Here is a 14,949-nt window from a genome sequence, read left to right as displayed (position 1 = left end):
GTGAAGGCACAGCTGCGTGAAGCAGAAAACGTGAAACAAAACAGAGGGCAGGATCTGTCAGCGCAGGCTACCCAGCAGAGCCTTAGAGCAGGAACTACATCCTCCTTGAGACTTTACTTCACCTTGAACTCTCCTTGGACCTTATCTTTTGTACTTTCTTCCCTGAGGCTTGTGGAACTGGATTTTCTTTGCTAAGTGTGTAATAATGCCGGATGGGAAATACCCTTTTCAGAGCTGGTTCTAAAAGTACTTTGAACTAGGCAACCTTTTCTCCAGCCCTCCTTTCTTAAGACCCGAGCGGAAGGCAGACGCTTAATGACTGAGTCACCCAGGCACCCCAAATGTGTTGCTTTTCTCGCCTTTTGGATTATTCACCTTTTTTCTTCATATAACTTCAGTCCCGCTACTGTCTTACCTGCTCAGGATCAACATCTGCTCTTAGGAAAAGATCTACTTTCAATGACCTGTACTTTAATTTTAATTATAGTCATGTTAACCATCTCCAGCTCCTGAGACTCAGATGCAATCCAAGATTTTTCCCCTGTGTTGCAAGGATTTCAGATATCAGGGAGTACGAGGTGCTTCTGGGAGTTTATCTAAAGTTAGGATAAATAGGTGGCTAATGTTGCAAGAGGGTAAAAAAAACAAAAAACAAAAAACAAACTGTGTAAGCCTTTTACTTATTTTCAATAGTCTTGTTTGTTGTTATATTATTCTTGTATTTCCATTGAGTCAATGCTTAACCAAAAGAAAGATTAGATAAAGAGTGTAATTGAAAAGCTCTAATAGTTGATTATGGGGATGAAAAGCAATGTGGATTAAAAGTTCTCTGGAAGACGAGGATCCAAGTCTTCCTTTAAATGCTAACTACCTCTGAGATAAGTCTCTTCCCCTTTCTGGATCCTTTTCCACGCCAATATATTTTTAATGATTGGGGGAAAAAAAGCTTGATAAAGTCCTATCTGGTTCTGAATACAAAACCTCTATTGTGCTCTTGTCTGGATAACAAGAACTTGTTAACTTTATGACATAATCCAGGAATGAAGAAAAAAAAATAAGACTTACTGTTAAGAATAAAAAAGAACGTATAGCAGGAAGTTGACCTACAGAAAGTCTTCTGAGAACGTTTAGCAAAAAGTGGAAAATCTGACAATACTGTACAGTCACAGCGTTTCTCTCCATAACAATGATTTTTCCTGCCCTGACTAAAATAGAGCAGTTGTTACTGTCCCCAGCACATGGGTAAACATTACTGGCAGTGAGGAGATACTCATATAGGATAACCCCTTCACCATGTTCTTTATTCTAAGATTAGCTTTTGGAGAAGATGACTGGTAGTCCCCAACACGTCCTGAGTGGCCGCGAATACCTGTCGTCCACATCCAGAGCCTGCAGGTTACACTCAGGCACTCTGGCCAGCTCATTAATGATGTCACTGAAGCCCGCGGCTGCGGCAATGTGCGCGCATGTCTTCCCACTCTCGTCGTCGTAGTTGATGATGGACGGACCCTGGTGGTGGCTCAGGATGATGGAACACAGGGTTCTGTTTCCACTCTGGGGAAGAGAGGTCAAAGGGAGTTCATGAGGTCCAGCCCGGGGCTCTTCCCTGTCTACACATGTTGAGATAGAATACAAAGAGGAAAACAAATGCAAAAAGAAAAGGAAAAAAAAGGGAAGTAAACACATTTTATCAAACCCTCCTACACATTCCCACTAGCCTCTTGTCACTGCCGGGATTTTTATTTCCCCAAAGAGCTAAGTTGTCTTCTACGATTAGCCAGCTAAGAAGGACTTCAGTTAAATACAGGAATAGTTGACTGACGTCGGAGCTGGTCCAAGCAGGGGCTACCTACCCAGCAACTTGCTGCACAAATCTCTGTGCTTTCTTTACCCGCCTGTGGCAGAGGCAGACCCCTGAGAAGCTGGAAGAGTGAATTCTCATGTTAACAAAATGACCATGAGAAGTACTTACTGGTGGCATAATGATGACCAAGATGATCCAGTAATGGTCAAATGGCTACAAATTGCATGAAATTTAATCTCCAAAACCCCTTGGTGAAAGGAAATGGATCATAATTAAGTAGCTAATCAATAAAGAAATCAACAAATACGAGAAAGAAAGAACTTCAGGCAACCATGTAAATTGGGCCTATCTCTCTATACAGATCTAATAAACTTTTTATCTTTGAAGGGAGGCTATTATACCCTCTTTTTAGTAAACTGTTCCAGCCTTAAAAGCCACCAATTCTTCCTCAAGAGTGTCCTACATCTCTTCAGATTGCACAAACAGGTGAGTAAAATCTGCATATTACTGGTTTGAATACCTTTTATTGACCTGAAAAATCAAAAAAACATTGCATGAGCATTTGCAATGTAAGATGACAATAAATCTTCAGGGGCAAATGAAAGAAATTCTCATTTTATATCATGCAATAAAAAGTCTTATCTTTCAGATTCTCCTGGTATCTCTGGAAAGATCATAAAACAATCCAAATAATTCATTAGCATTTTAATTTTCTCAGTGAATCCTCAGAGAGACCTTGGAACTCCATGCACTAGGACTTATGGGTGGAATCGGAGGTCCCTCGGAGGCATGCAGAGCAAGTTAAGGAAATGGGAGAGGCAAGTTGTTATTCTGGAAACCCAGCATGCTGGGGTCAGAAACCCGGGCAAGAGAGAGAGTTAGATTTTTTAAAAAAAGCTGTAATTCTGATATGCTTCAAACGCTGTTCAGCGGCTACCTCCAGATACATTTTTCCATGTAAAATTTCCTGTTGATCTTCTTCCCACTTTGTTACCCTGTTAATGTGACCCCCAAGGTTGCGTTCTAGAACTTGAGTCAGTTTTCACAGTTCCATGGAATAGCACTCATTCATTTCACCTTTCCTCTTCCTTTCCCTCCCTTGTCTATTTGCACTCTGGGCTCTCTCGCTCTCCGGATTTCCCATTACTCAGCTGGCTGCTGGCTTCACAATGAGCCATTACACTGTGACCCCTGGATTGTGCTTCCAGTGCATAAGGGGACAGCAGCTGACAACAGTCCTGAACCCTCTTGCAGGACCAAGGGCCAGGAGCCCTCACAGCTCTCAGGAAGAGTGCTGAGTGGGTGTTAAATGCTACAACCAGGGCCAGATACATCATGTGTGGGGCTCAGGGCAAAATGAAAATATGGAGCCCTCTATTTACACAGCAGGGCACAAGCTTATTCCTTCTTGGTGTCTTTCTTGACATGTCACAGTGATTTTTATTTGTTCTTTAGTGTTGTGCTCCTTTGGGCTGGAGATTCTCACCCATTAGAGCAAACCCTCATGGGTGTCTAAGGACCCCGCTTGCAACCAGGCATATGCTTGATCCTGACCCTCCCCAAGTCTGCGTCCAGGCCCCTTGCCAGGGGGCTGAGAGTTTGTCCTAGGGAGGCAGGGAGGAAGGTACTGGGAGCCACGGTGCCACTGTCCTATCTGACTTCACTAACAAAACAAAAATTCAAAGATAAAATTAATGAGAATTTCCAGATGGCAACCACAAAGCACTATCCCCAAGCACAGGGCTCCCTTCTGAGCACGGGGCCCACTAGGGCTGTACTGGTCACATGCCCATTAAGCGGTCCCTACCCACAAGCTTCCTCCTTCTCCTCCACTCAAACCCCCTCTTTCCACTTCCTCCCTCCATCCTCCCGTTGTCTCTAATGACTTTAAATTATTTGGATCAATTGGTGAAGTGCTATCGCATGCCTGTTACCAGAAGTCGGCTACACTGAACACATCCAAGCTTTTGTGCCTGCTTTATCAACTTTTCTAAGATTCTTTCACCTGATGTTACTTAAACATATTTTGAAGGAGTCTAAAATACATCTAAAACAATCAAGAGCCCCCACCCCCACCGCCAACACTGACACCTTTTAAAAAAAGTACCAACCATTTGAGAAGGAAAACAGAAGCAAAGAGTTCAGTCAGTTCAGAAATTGTAATTTCCTGGAAGAGCAAAGGAATTCAGGTTGCCAAGGTGATTCCAAGGGCAAAATGCCCTGTCACAGTTCTCCCTTTGAAGAGGGAGCGTCAAGCACAGATAGAAAAAACAAAATCTCCTCACCCTGTGTCTTCCTCCTCTCCTGACCCTGAGAGCAGCCATTTTGGAAGTGGCAACACTGACACCCGGGCTGCTTCCCAGGACCTCTGCACCTGCCTCTTCTGGACCCGTCAGCAGCTCCGCTGGGAGCTGAAGTGTCGTCACACACTCCAGAACTCCAACCCCTTATCTTTTTCCTCCAAAAGGCCCTCTGTCCTGAATTTTCCAGGGAACTTCTTTGTCTCTACACCCAGCTCTCACTTATACAACATTGTCACTGTATCTTCTTTTCTCTGATAAGAAGATACTCCCAGAAATAATGGGAAAAGCTGTCTTTACCGAGTGAACATTGTGTGCCTGGCACTGTTCCAAGCATTTTCACGCACCAGTTCATTTCATCCTGACAACAACCCTGTGGGGTAGATCCTCCTCGGATCCCCATTTCGTAGAGCAGAATATGGCGGCACACGGGTTAAGTAACTTGCCCAGGGTGACAGCCAAGAAGTGACGTAGCAGGACAGACAGTCTGTCTGCAGAGCCCTTGTGCTTCGCAGCTACACCATTCTGTCTCTGATAAAAAGGAACCCCGTCTGTTTATTTGATCTTTCATATTCACAGTGGAGAAATGAAAGTAAAAAGCTCCTGTTTAGGCTGCAACAGCAGTGGCGATGATGTGCGCCTGGCCAAATGAGACCTTTTTCAGAGTGAAACACGAGGTCTTCAAAAGCCTCTGCTCTGAGGGTTGCCATGGTGCACCCTCAGAGGAATTTGAGGGGCCCGAGAGAGCACTAGTCTGTGAGCTGGGGCCTTGGCTCACCGGTTTCCTGGTAACCGCATTTCCTTCTTGGCAAGCTGGCTGTGTCAGGCAAAGGTAGGCTCTAGGCCTGGGAGGCCAAAAGGGGTTACAGAGACCAAGAAGCCCCAGAAGGAATGGGATGGTGCCCGGAAGAGCCCTCAGGAAGAAAGGAGAGTGGGGCTTCCCCTTGGGAGAAATGTCATTAAACAGGGGAACTAACAATACTGTACAGATCCTATTCTTATGGAGCTTTGGAATTCTGCACTGGATGACCAGAGGAGGATTGTGGATTTGTTTCTCTGTTTTCTGTCGTATTTGTTCTGTTTCTGTTCATGGATAATTCATACAGTTGCCTTCATGTGCTCTGAAAACTGCTGGGGACTATAGTGCTAGTCATTGTCACTTTATACCTCATGAGGGAGGGTCCATAAGAAGCCTTGTGTGATATAATGATTTATAAAAAATATATATATGGTCATTCAGATTCCTGAAAATGCTTCAGAGCCATAAAGGTGAAAGGGGTGTCTTGTTATTAAAGAAGGTGACTTTTGGACCCCACCCAAGGGTGGGGCTGGTTGCCAGGAGGGCCAACCATGTGATTAGAGGGTTGGAGCTGTCAGTACCCCCACCCAAAACCTCCAGGGAGGGGAGAGGGGCTAGAGGTTGAATCAGCCCATGGCCCAGGACTTACTTAATCATGACCGTGTAGTGAAGCCTCCATAAAAACCCAAGAGGGCAACTTTTAGGCCCTTCTCAGAGAGCTTCCATGCTTGCGGAACCAGAAGGTTTCCATGTGCTACCAAGCCAGACCCCAAAATCCATGAGGACAGAAGTTCCTTTCTTTGGGACCTCACCCTATGTATCCCTTTAACTGGCTGTTGATTCCTATGCTTTATCATATCCTTTCATAAAATGGTAAATGTTAGTGTTTGCCTGAGTTCTTTGAGCCGCTCCCGCAAATTAATTGAATCTAAGGAGGAGGTCATTGGCACTTCCAATCTGTAGCTGGTCAGTCAGAAGCACAGATAACAGCCTCCTTGAGACTGGTGTCTGAAGTGGGGCATGAGGTGCAGCCTTGTAGGACTGAACCCTTCACCTGTGGAACCTGATGCCGTCTCCAGAGACACAGTGTCAGAATTGTCTTGAATTCTCCAACACTCTTAAAGCCCTTGCCACACACACACACACACAGTTGAACTACTATATAATAATTTTGCTGCAGGCAGATTGCTAAAAAACAAGATTCCAATGTTCCGACTGCGGACGCTTTTTATTCTAGAAGACCTTCCAAAGGGTCTGAGTGGGAGATTTTGGTTGAGTTGGTTATTTGCTAACACATGTCTGGAGAATTAGTACTATTGTGGCTTCTTCTTAGAGGGAACTCCAACCTCCCTCCTTCTCTTGGAAGCAGTGGCCCGTTTGCATCACTTGTTGCATGACGGTGACCAGATAAATGGGAGGCTAGGATTTTAGGTCATAAGCCAGAGCCAGATGCATCAGGCTGGGAATGCAGCTTCGAGGGAACATCTACCAGTCTACACAAGGTGAACATTTGAGAGTTGAGAGCCTGGGGCTAACCAGATAAAAAAGATACCTAATAGCCTAAAGTCTGAACCATCTTCATGCTTAGCCCCTTTGGACACAAGCTTTACTGCTTGGCCTGACTCCAGAGGCCACTGTACCCCAAAGCCTGGGGCTGACTGCCCTGGAGAGCTAGGGCAAGACAGAAATTGGGGGGGATGGGGCATGAGGCATGCTGACCCTCCACTGCTGAGCTACTTCATTTCATAGGTTCTCTAATACTGTAGAGGAAAAAAAAATCTCCTTTCTTGCTGTGTTAGTGTGTAGAAAGGGGCTGAATTCTACTGGCTGTCTGACAAGATGGAGATCTCCAGGAGGGCTCCCTCTTGTCCTTGCTAAATGTCTGACTGGGAATCTTTCTGCTGAAATGAAGCCTAGCAGAGAGTCACTCTCAATAAATATTTGCTGAACAATAAATAAATGAGTAAAACAAGCCTGACAAACTATAAGCACATTGCCCTTAAGCACATAGTCTAGAAGGGAAGAATCAGCCATTCCACTGCTTGCAACACCAGTCCTAGACATAAGAAAGTACTAGATGGGCAACTCAGAGGGAACAATTCTGAAAGGGAGCTCAACAAAGAAGGTGGCATTCGGTTGGGTCTTCAGGAATAAGAAAGAATAAGCAGAAATTCTTCAGGTGGAAGGGATGATGTGAGAAGTGCAAGAAGGGTTTCACCAAAACAGAAGAGGGTGACTAAGGTGCAGACAGAATGAATCTCTGTGATGTATTGAAGAGATCATTCATATTTCAGTATGATTGGAGTAAAGCCTATATGGGCTGAAGAGGAGATGTCAGGGAGTGGGTGGGGGGTAGGGGTTGTTTGTTTACAACCTTTTAGGGGTAGTCACCGATCCTCACCGAGGAATTGAAGAAAGTCGTGGATGACCTCCTCAGAAAAAAGTTTGCTAACATATTCACACACTCACACATAGCATATTTCATACAGTTGTAGGGGTTTTAGAAGGCACCTGTCTTGTTAGTCCTTTTTACCCCCAATGCCAGCCCAGGGAGTTTGTTCTGTACCAAAAAAATGGAACTCACTAAAGGTTTTTGAGCCAAGGCCCAACAGTGACCATAATAACTGTTTTGGTGGAATAACAATTGTGTTCATACATTCCTTTGGAATTTGTAGAAAGAAACCTTGGTGGCAATGTGAGAATAGAAGGGATGAGGAAAGGGCTGAAAGTAGGAATACAGATCCTGAAACCTTTCAGATGAGAGATGGTAGAAGCTTGATCTAAGAAAGTGACAGTAGGTGTGCAAAATTGTCTCCATTTGTTCTTCCGGGTTTACTCTCCCATCTTTTTCCATCCTGCTCTTCCCTCTAGCCTATATGAATTGCATCAAATGGGCTCCCTTGCCCTATGGCTTCTGGTTGGGTTTGGCCAATGAGTGACAATGATAGGAGATGGGTGTAGGAGGACAGAGATTAGGGTATTTATCGTTCAGTTCTCTCTCTGCTGGGCCACGGTTTGGTCATTCCATCAAAGGCTACACCTACTGTCCTGGGACCTCCCCTACAGCTCCATCTTTTGCTGTGTCTTAGTAACCACCCCTTCCCATGCACTCTTAGGCCCATATGCCCTAATGGCAGCCTGCTGTGGTATTCGAATAGCCTCTTCAGGAACTTCTGCCCAATTTATCCCATCATGACTGGGCTATGTTTCCTGCTGTGACCCTGACCTGTACAGTGGGGACAGAAAGGAGGTGACAGAGATGTGAGAGCTGAGGAGGTAGAATTGAGGGGTCTTGATAACCAACTAGATATGAAGGGTGATAAGGAAGGAGTGTGGACCATGCAAAGCCCTTTGGCTTGGGCTACTACGAGGACGAGAATGTGATGGGAAGGGAAGACCATGGGTTAAGTTTGGACATGTCCAGTTTGAAGTGCCTGGGAAATGATGTGGAGATGCCCAAGAGAGCTAGAAATGTGAGTCTAGAGTTTCAGAGAGAGGTCAGATTTGAGAATCTTCTAAATAGAATGATAGTTGATACAATGGGCTTTCTGAGGAAGAGAGGAAGAAAAAGACTGGGGACTGAATTTCTGCAGGGTCTCCTGGGCAGACAGGGGAGGAGAATGAGGGCAACGGGACCACAGGAGGGCATCACCAGCTACCAAGGCCCCTGAGAGATGGGGCAGAAGCCCAACCCCAAATCACTTCATGGGCCTAATGTTTCCAATCTTCCCTGCCTGGTTATCTGGGTGAAATACAGAGGCTTTATTATTTTAAAGTGCTATAGCTTTAAACATGGGCTCATATGGTCCAAGAGAAAAGCAGGAAGTTTGGGGAAAGGAATAAATGACAACGGGAAATAGACTCATTCATGTGGAAAAACTGTAAAAGGAGCACAATGCTGGTCCTGTGCTATAAATGAACCAGAAGGCTAAAGGAGGCAAGTGTAATCATGGTTTCAGCTGACATTTGGAATTACCCTTAGTCTTTGCAGATTAAAGGGCAGGACACACCACTTCTGAATTTCACTGCTAACCACAAGGACAGAGAGGGTACATGGTTCTCCTACAAGTGTGACTCTGAACCTTTTAGGGGTAGTCACCAATCCTCACTGAGGAATTGAAGAAAGTCGTGAATGACTTCCTCAGAAAAAAGTTTGCTAACATATTCACACACTCACACATAGCATATTTCATACAGTTGTAGGGGTTTTAGAAGGCACCTGTCTTGTTAGTCCTTTTTACCCCCAATGCCAGAAACACAGTAGGTGCTCAAGAAATATATATTAAGCAATTGAGTAAATAAATGAATGACGCAGTATGCTCACACCAAATCATGGTCAAAATGCAAATATCTTAGGTAGGAGTAGATAAGGTTTTAGCACCCATTAATATGAATTCATTTATCATAGCAGTTTTCAACCCTCGGTGCACATTACAATCTCCTGGGGTGAAGGGAAGCTTTAAAAAAATATGGATACCTGGGCTCTACCCCAGAACGGCTGAAAATCTAAGGGTGTGGGGCTTGCATATCAGTATTGCTTAAAAGCTCTTCAGATAATTTTAAAGTGCAGACAGGACTGCGATCAATGTAGCAGGTTAAAAGCTCTATCATTTAGTAGAGAGAAAGAATAAGAAGATGTGGGTATGATAATTAAGCTGTTGTGGAGGAAATCAGGAACCATAACAAAAACGGTTATCTATTCTAATTACCTAGCACATTACACATTGCTGTCATATGCACACTCTCATTCATACCCCAAAGACACACTGAGAGTTACGCCAAGAGGGATTGGTGATTTTTCTCAGATCAAAACCAGGTCTGTCAATGCAAACAGATTTTCTGAGTTGAGTACTGAGTGTTCTTTTCATTTTGCCAAACGGCCTCTTTGAGGATAAGAGAAGCGGTTCCCAACCCCGAAGAGTCCAAATCAGAAGGTCTGGAGTGGGGCCTGGGAACCTATCATTTTACAAGCACTGCGGCTGATTCCACTGCAAGGCCGGGACTAGAGCAGTAGCTCTACATTGGGGGCAGGGTGGAGGCCGTGGGAGCAGAGATGTGAGCCCCATCCCAGATCTGCGGAATCAGAACGCAAGGGTGATGAGGGTGAACACAGGAAATGCTTGATTTGGAGACCACTCCCACCTCAGCTGAGCACCAGCACATATGGTGGCCCAGCCAGAGGACGGGGCCCCGGGCAGGGACGGGCATGAGGGGGGACGGGGTGGGAGATTAGATACTGAAAGTAGGTAGGAGGAGGCTACAGCAGGTGGCGAGGACAAAACCAGTTTTGCTCACTTTGCAGTCTTGCCCAGAGCTAGTCGCGGTACAGAGTAACTGAACAGCCAGAGTTGGAGGGACAAAACCAGAGCAGTTTCCAAATCACTTCTGTTTCAATTTTACCTCAGGCCTGAAAGTGCCAGGTGCCCATCTCTGGCATGCTTGGCACGTGAAACAACTGGGTGAAACCGCGGGCAGGGCAGGCAGAAACCCCTCTCACAAGGATCCCGGCCGCAGCTCAGCAAGGGTGCCTTTGCTGGGCTGATGAAGATGAACAGTGGAGGGGTCTCTGCTTGGGTATCAAAAGACAGAACGGGCTGGCAAGTTTGTTGGAACGATGCATAATACTACTCTCCTCTGAAGGATGGAGTAGATAACTCTGAATTAATCTATTCTTCTAAAATAGAAAGCACTTCAATAAATGTGAGCTATGGGCATTCTTTCACCTTATTCTCACTTTCCCCCTCTTTGGGCTATAGATTTCTGGGGCCTATTCTGATTTTTTTGGTCATGTGTTCTGAGATAGACTCCCTTTTGTGATCATGGGATAGTGTTAAGAGGCATGATTTTCATTGCTCAGCACAGAACTCAGGGTCACCTGGAATAACTCTGCTTTGGAGGATTTGGAAGAAGAGAGTTATGGTCCAAAGACTTCGAAGGGATTTTCCTAATAAAACTTTGAAGGTTTATCCTGGTGCACCATGAGCTACTTAGCAAGAATGGGGATGGAGAGAGAAAGAGAGCAAGCAAGAGAGGTATTGTGTGTGTGCATGTGGTGTGTGTGTGTGTGCATGTGGTGTGTCTGTGTGTGTGTGTGTGTGTGTGTATAAAACAGCCAAAGCAGGCTCTCTTCCCCCTCTGTATCTTGGTGGGGTTTCTTCTCCCCAACTGATGCACCCAAATCCTCCAAAGGGACAGGTTTGCTGTCGCCCTTTGGTTCTGAAGGGCCGGGAGGAGGGCAGCATGAATCTTCCTTGCTCTAGCACACATATAATCTCCATATCAGTGCAGTGGCTGCACCTTTGATAATTCCACCTTTCAGGTCTGACACACTCAGAGAACTTGTAACATTGCTTTACACCATCTAAACTGGAAACAAGTTTACCGGCCAATTTCTCACCTGGACTGCCCAGTGGAGAGCTGTTTTAAAGTCTTTATCCACAAGAGTAGGGTCTGCTCCCTTCTTCAGCAGCATTTGAGTGTGTTGAGGCCGGTTGTGGAAAGCTGCCCAGTGGAGTGGTGTCATTCCCTACAAAAACACAGTCAGAAAGGGGAAAGGTGAGCACAGGCTATCAGGAAGGACAATGGAGCTCACACTTCCTCCCCAGATCCAAGGGCCACCACCAGATACGTTGGTTGCTGCCAGTCAGTTCATTCATTCCTTAAACCATTCAGTCAACAGATATTTATTGAGGTTCTGCTTTGTGCCAGGAAAACAGGGATGGAGAATACTACAGTGAATTAGATAAACAAGATCCTTGCCCTCATGGGAACTGCAGTGTGGTAGAGGAAGAGAGACAACAAATGCAAATGAGCAAAAGGATTTTCCAGATGGTGCCATGCTGTAAAGAATGCATACGGCATGGTGTGAGGGAGTAATTGTGGGCTTAGTGACTGTTCTGCATGGCCTCTATGAGCCAGGCTGGGGGAACAGAGTAGCGAGCGCCAAGCCACAGAGGCAACCACTTGTGACTGGGGTCACACTAAGCTGCCATATCCCACCACAGGGGGAGGGGCATTGTTTTACTGCAGTATCCCCAGTGGCTACAACAGAGACTAGGTAAATAGCTGTTGAATGAAAGAATGAATGGAGAGGGAGAGAGAACCTTGTGAAATGAGTCTGGAGAGAGAGGCAGGGCTGATCCTGGGATGTGGGATGGGGGATACAAACTCTGTATAAAGCATTTAGATTTTATTCTAAAGTCAGTGGAAAGACAGTGAAGGGTTTTAAGTGGATGTTGACATGATCTGATTTACCCTGTTTAGAAGAAATCACTCTGTGGCAGCTTGTATGAGCCCATCTGGTGAATCTCAGCTTCTTTCAGAGCTTAAGGTCACACGCTTTAGACATCATTTAATAATACAATGAGCTTATGCTGGGAAAGGTAACCATGAGGACCAGTATTATTTGGGAGTGTATTATGAAAAGATGGCCTCTTCTCCTTGCCCACACCTCTCAGTTACACAAAATATCTCTAAAATGACTCTAGATTAAGATGCTTGGTAAAGGGGGTAAAGAGTATGGGCAGCTTTGAAGTTTTTTTCATAGTCACCTCTGCAGATAACATAAAGGTAAGAGTCTAATACTTATCAATCCAATGGTCTTTATGAGTTCTTATGTAGATTAATTCACCAAATCCTCCAAACAATCTTCTGAATTAAGTACTGTGCTGAAGTCTACTATGTGTTCCCCAAACTCTATGTCCTCTTCCTCCAGGGTGCACAGGGTACATTCCCCAGCCTCCCAGCAGATAGGGGTAGCCTTGAGACTGAGCATTGCAATGTGGACAGAGGGGGTGGAAGCCCCTAGTAGGCCTGCCTAGAAAACAAAACCCACGCGGTCTCCCACACCTTCTCTCTTTCCTCATCCAACAAATGAATGCAGAGAACAAGACTAGAGAAGATTCCAGAACCATGTAATTATGAAGCCCAGGACCCTGACTGATGGGGGAGAATCAGGCTACCCTGTCAACCAGGACTGGACTATGATTCTAGCAAGAAATAAGATTTTACTGTGTCAGGCCACTGATACTTTGATTGCTCTAGCAGTTGGCCAACTCTGACAGGTGCCGCCATCCTTCTCGTTTTACAGAAGAGGAAGCTGAGCTCTAGAGAAGTTCCCAAGTCTGTGAGTGAGCACGGAACTGAATCTAGGGTTTGAGGTTTACGGGGGCACTGGGATGAGAATGTTAATCCCCTAGACCAGTTCGAAAATTCTAAATCATTATATTATGGTCTGCTTTCAAGTTGCGAGAGTCACATAAGTGAGATATGCTCTTGAGAATATTTCAAGAAATTGGTTCCATATGGAAAAGAATGCTAATACAAAAGCAGGGGACCTTCTTGTTCTTATTCTGACAGCTGAATATTTACTGAGGATTCAGAATAACTCCATGCATTTCAGTAAGTCCTCTTCATTGTAAGTGTGGCCCATTGGAACTAGAAATCTGGACTCAAGAGAATCAGATTATCTTTATTACGCCTGGATTTCCCCTTCCCAGTGCTGAGTCCCATTTGCTTCAGACTCATTGGCTTCATCATGAAGTGCTACCAGTACTCAGGGTTAAAGACATCAAAGAAAATTTGAAGACACTGTAGTGGAAACTTCATGAGGGTAGGTCCTTGTCTGCTGTCTGAAGCCCTAGAGCTTAGAACAATGTCAGGAACATTGTAGGTGCTGAGTAAGTTGTTATTTAAAATGAATGACTTCTTAACTGTCCTTGATTGAATTTTTTTGCTTTTGTAAAATTTAGCTTTGCTTTTAAAAACTACATAAATAAAAAAAGGGCAAAACATGACTTCTCTTTATAGAGAATCAATTTGTCTGATATGGTCATTGTTACCAACTCTTCAACTGAAACCTGGTAGAATTTTTGATCAGTTCTCCAAATAGGTATATGGCAATCACTCTATGCATAGGTATGATTTACTGATATGAGAACTCAGTGTGAAAATAAGGTTATGAATTAAGTTCTGATGATGCACTGCTAATCCTTGTCTCCTAAATACAACCGTTAAACTTCTAGAGTTATTTCCTTAAAACAACCCCACCCCCTGCAAAAAAAAACTTAAAAGCCCAACTTCGGCATGCTTTGGTAAAGTGGTGGGGTGGAGCACTAGCATTTTTTGTATACCTACTTCCTGTCAAGAAATTTATATATATTACCTCATTGAATATTTATATACATACACAATCCTAAGGGGTAGGCATTTGTAGGCCCATTTTACAGGTGAAGAAACTGAAACACAGGTTAAGTAATTTGCCTAAGGCTATGGTTACATGCCATAGTTGGGATTCGAATCCAGGTCTCTTCAATCCTGGAGAATAACATTCTTCCCACACATCAGGCTGGTAGGCTTTCATTTTGGAAATGAGCTCAAATGCTGGAGAATTCTTTTCTTTGTGATTTTAACTGGATTCAGGGTCATCTAACTTTTTGGAATGGTGGTTTTCATTAGTGTAAGGGTCACCATCCTATATTATTATTTGTTGCATTTGGCATCACCTCTAGGCTCTTACTAGAAACACAGCTGGTGAGTATTTATTTTTGAAGGTATTGAACTATAGATTTTCTTCCATCCCCCACCCTGGAATTTGGGTGATCATCTGACCCTAAATCAAGACTTGAATCATTCCATTCCTTCTTGAAAAAATAATAATTATAAACACATACACACACATTGTTTATATTACACTACAACAGGTTGCAAATAGTCAGTCAAGTCAAGGGAACTTTTCCATTGCTGTTTTTTCAATTGGGCCAGTGAGCAATAAAAATAAATCCCCTTGAGTTAGTAATATGAAAACCAAAACTTTCAAAATCAGCTTCAGTGCAGGCCCTGGCATTGCACAACATACTTTGATTAGGAAAGTAGGCTTTTTTTCTACAACTGCCTCCTTTTTCCTCCAGCTTCTGGGAGCCGGAAGGCATCTCAGTTGTATTATGTGAAGGCTGGTGGCCATTTAAGGGGCTGACTTCAGGCTCGGAGACTGGCGTCTACGTTGAGTGGTGACAGGTCACGGTTCAGCTGTGATGCACATAGGCAGA

The 14,949-nt window shown here is 44.4% G+C and overlaps 1 protein-coding gene across 1 annotated transcript in view; it reads right to left on the bottom strand.

Moving 5' to 3' along the window:
• Nucleotides 1-14,949, bottom strand: part of ANKRD55 (ankyrin repeat domain 55) — a 91,287-nt gene that overhangs the window by 16,941 nt on the left and 59,397 nt on the right. The window contains exons 7-8 of the mRNA XM_032404401.1: nt 11,301-11,429; nt 1,370-1,554 (exon numbers count right to left, since the gene is read on the bottom strand). Coding sequence (XP_032260292.1) covers nt 1,370-1,554; nt 11,301-11,429 — 314 coding nt within the window. The remainder of the gene's footprint in view (nt 1-1,369; nt 1,555-11,300; nt 11,430-14,949) is intronic.

Source organism: Phoca vitulina, unplaced genomic scaffold (assembly GCF_004348235.1).
Source record: "Phoca vitulina isolate PV1807 unplaced genomic scaffold, GSC_HSeal_1.0 scaffold6, whole genome shotgun sequence".
In the NCBI taxonomy this organism is placed as follows: Eukaryota; Metazoa; Chordata; class Mammalia; order Carnivora; family Phocidae; genus Phoca; species Phoca vitulina.
The sequence above is the reverse complement of the archived record's forward strand: the minus strand, read 5'-3'. Positions and strand labels throughout refer to the sequence as shown.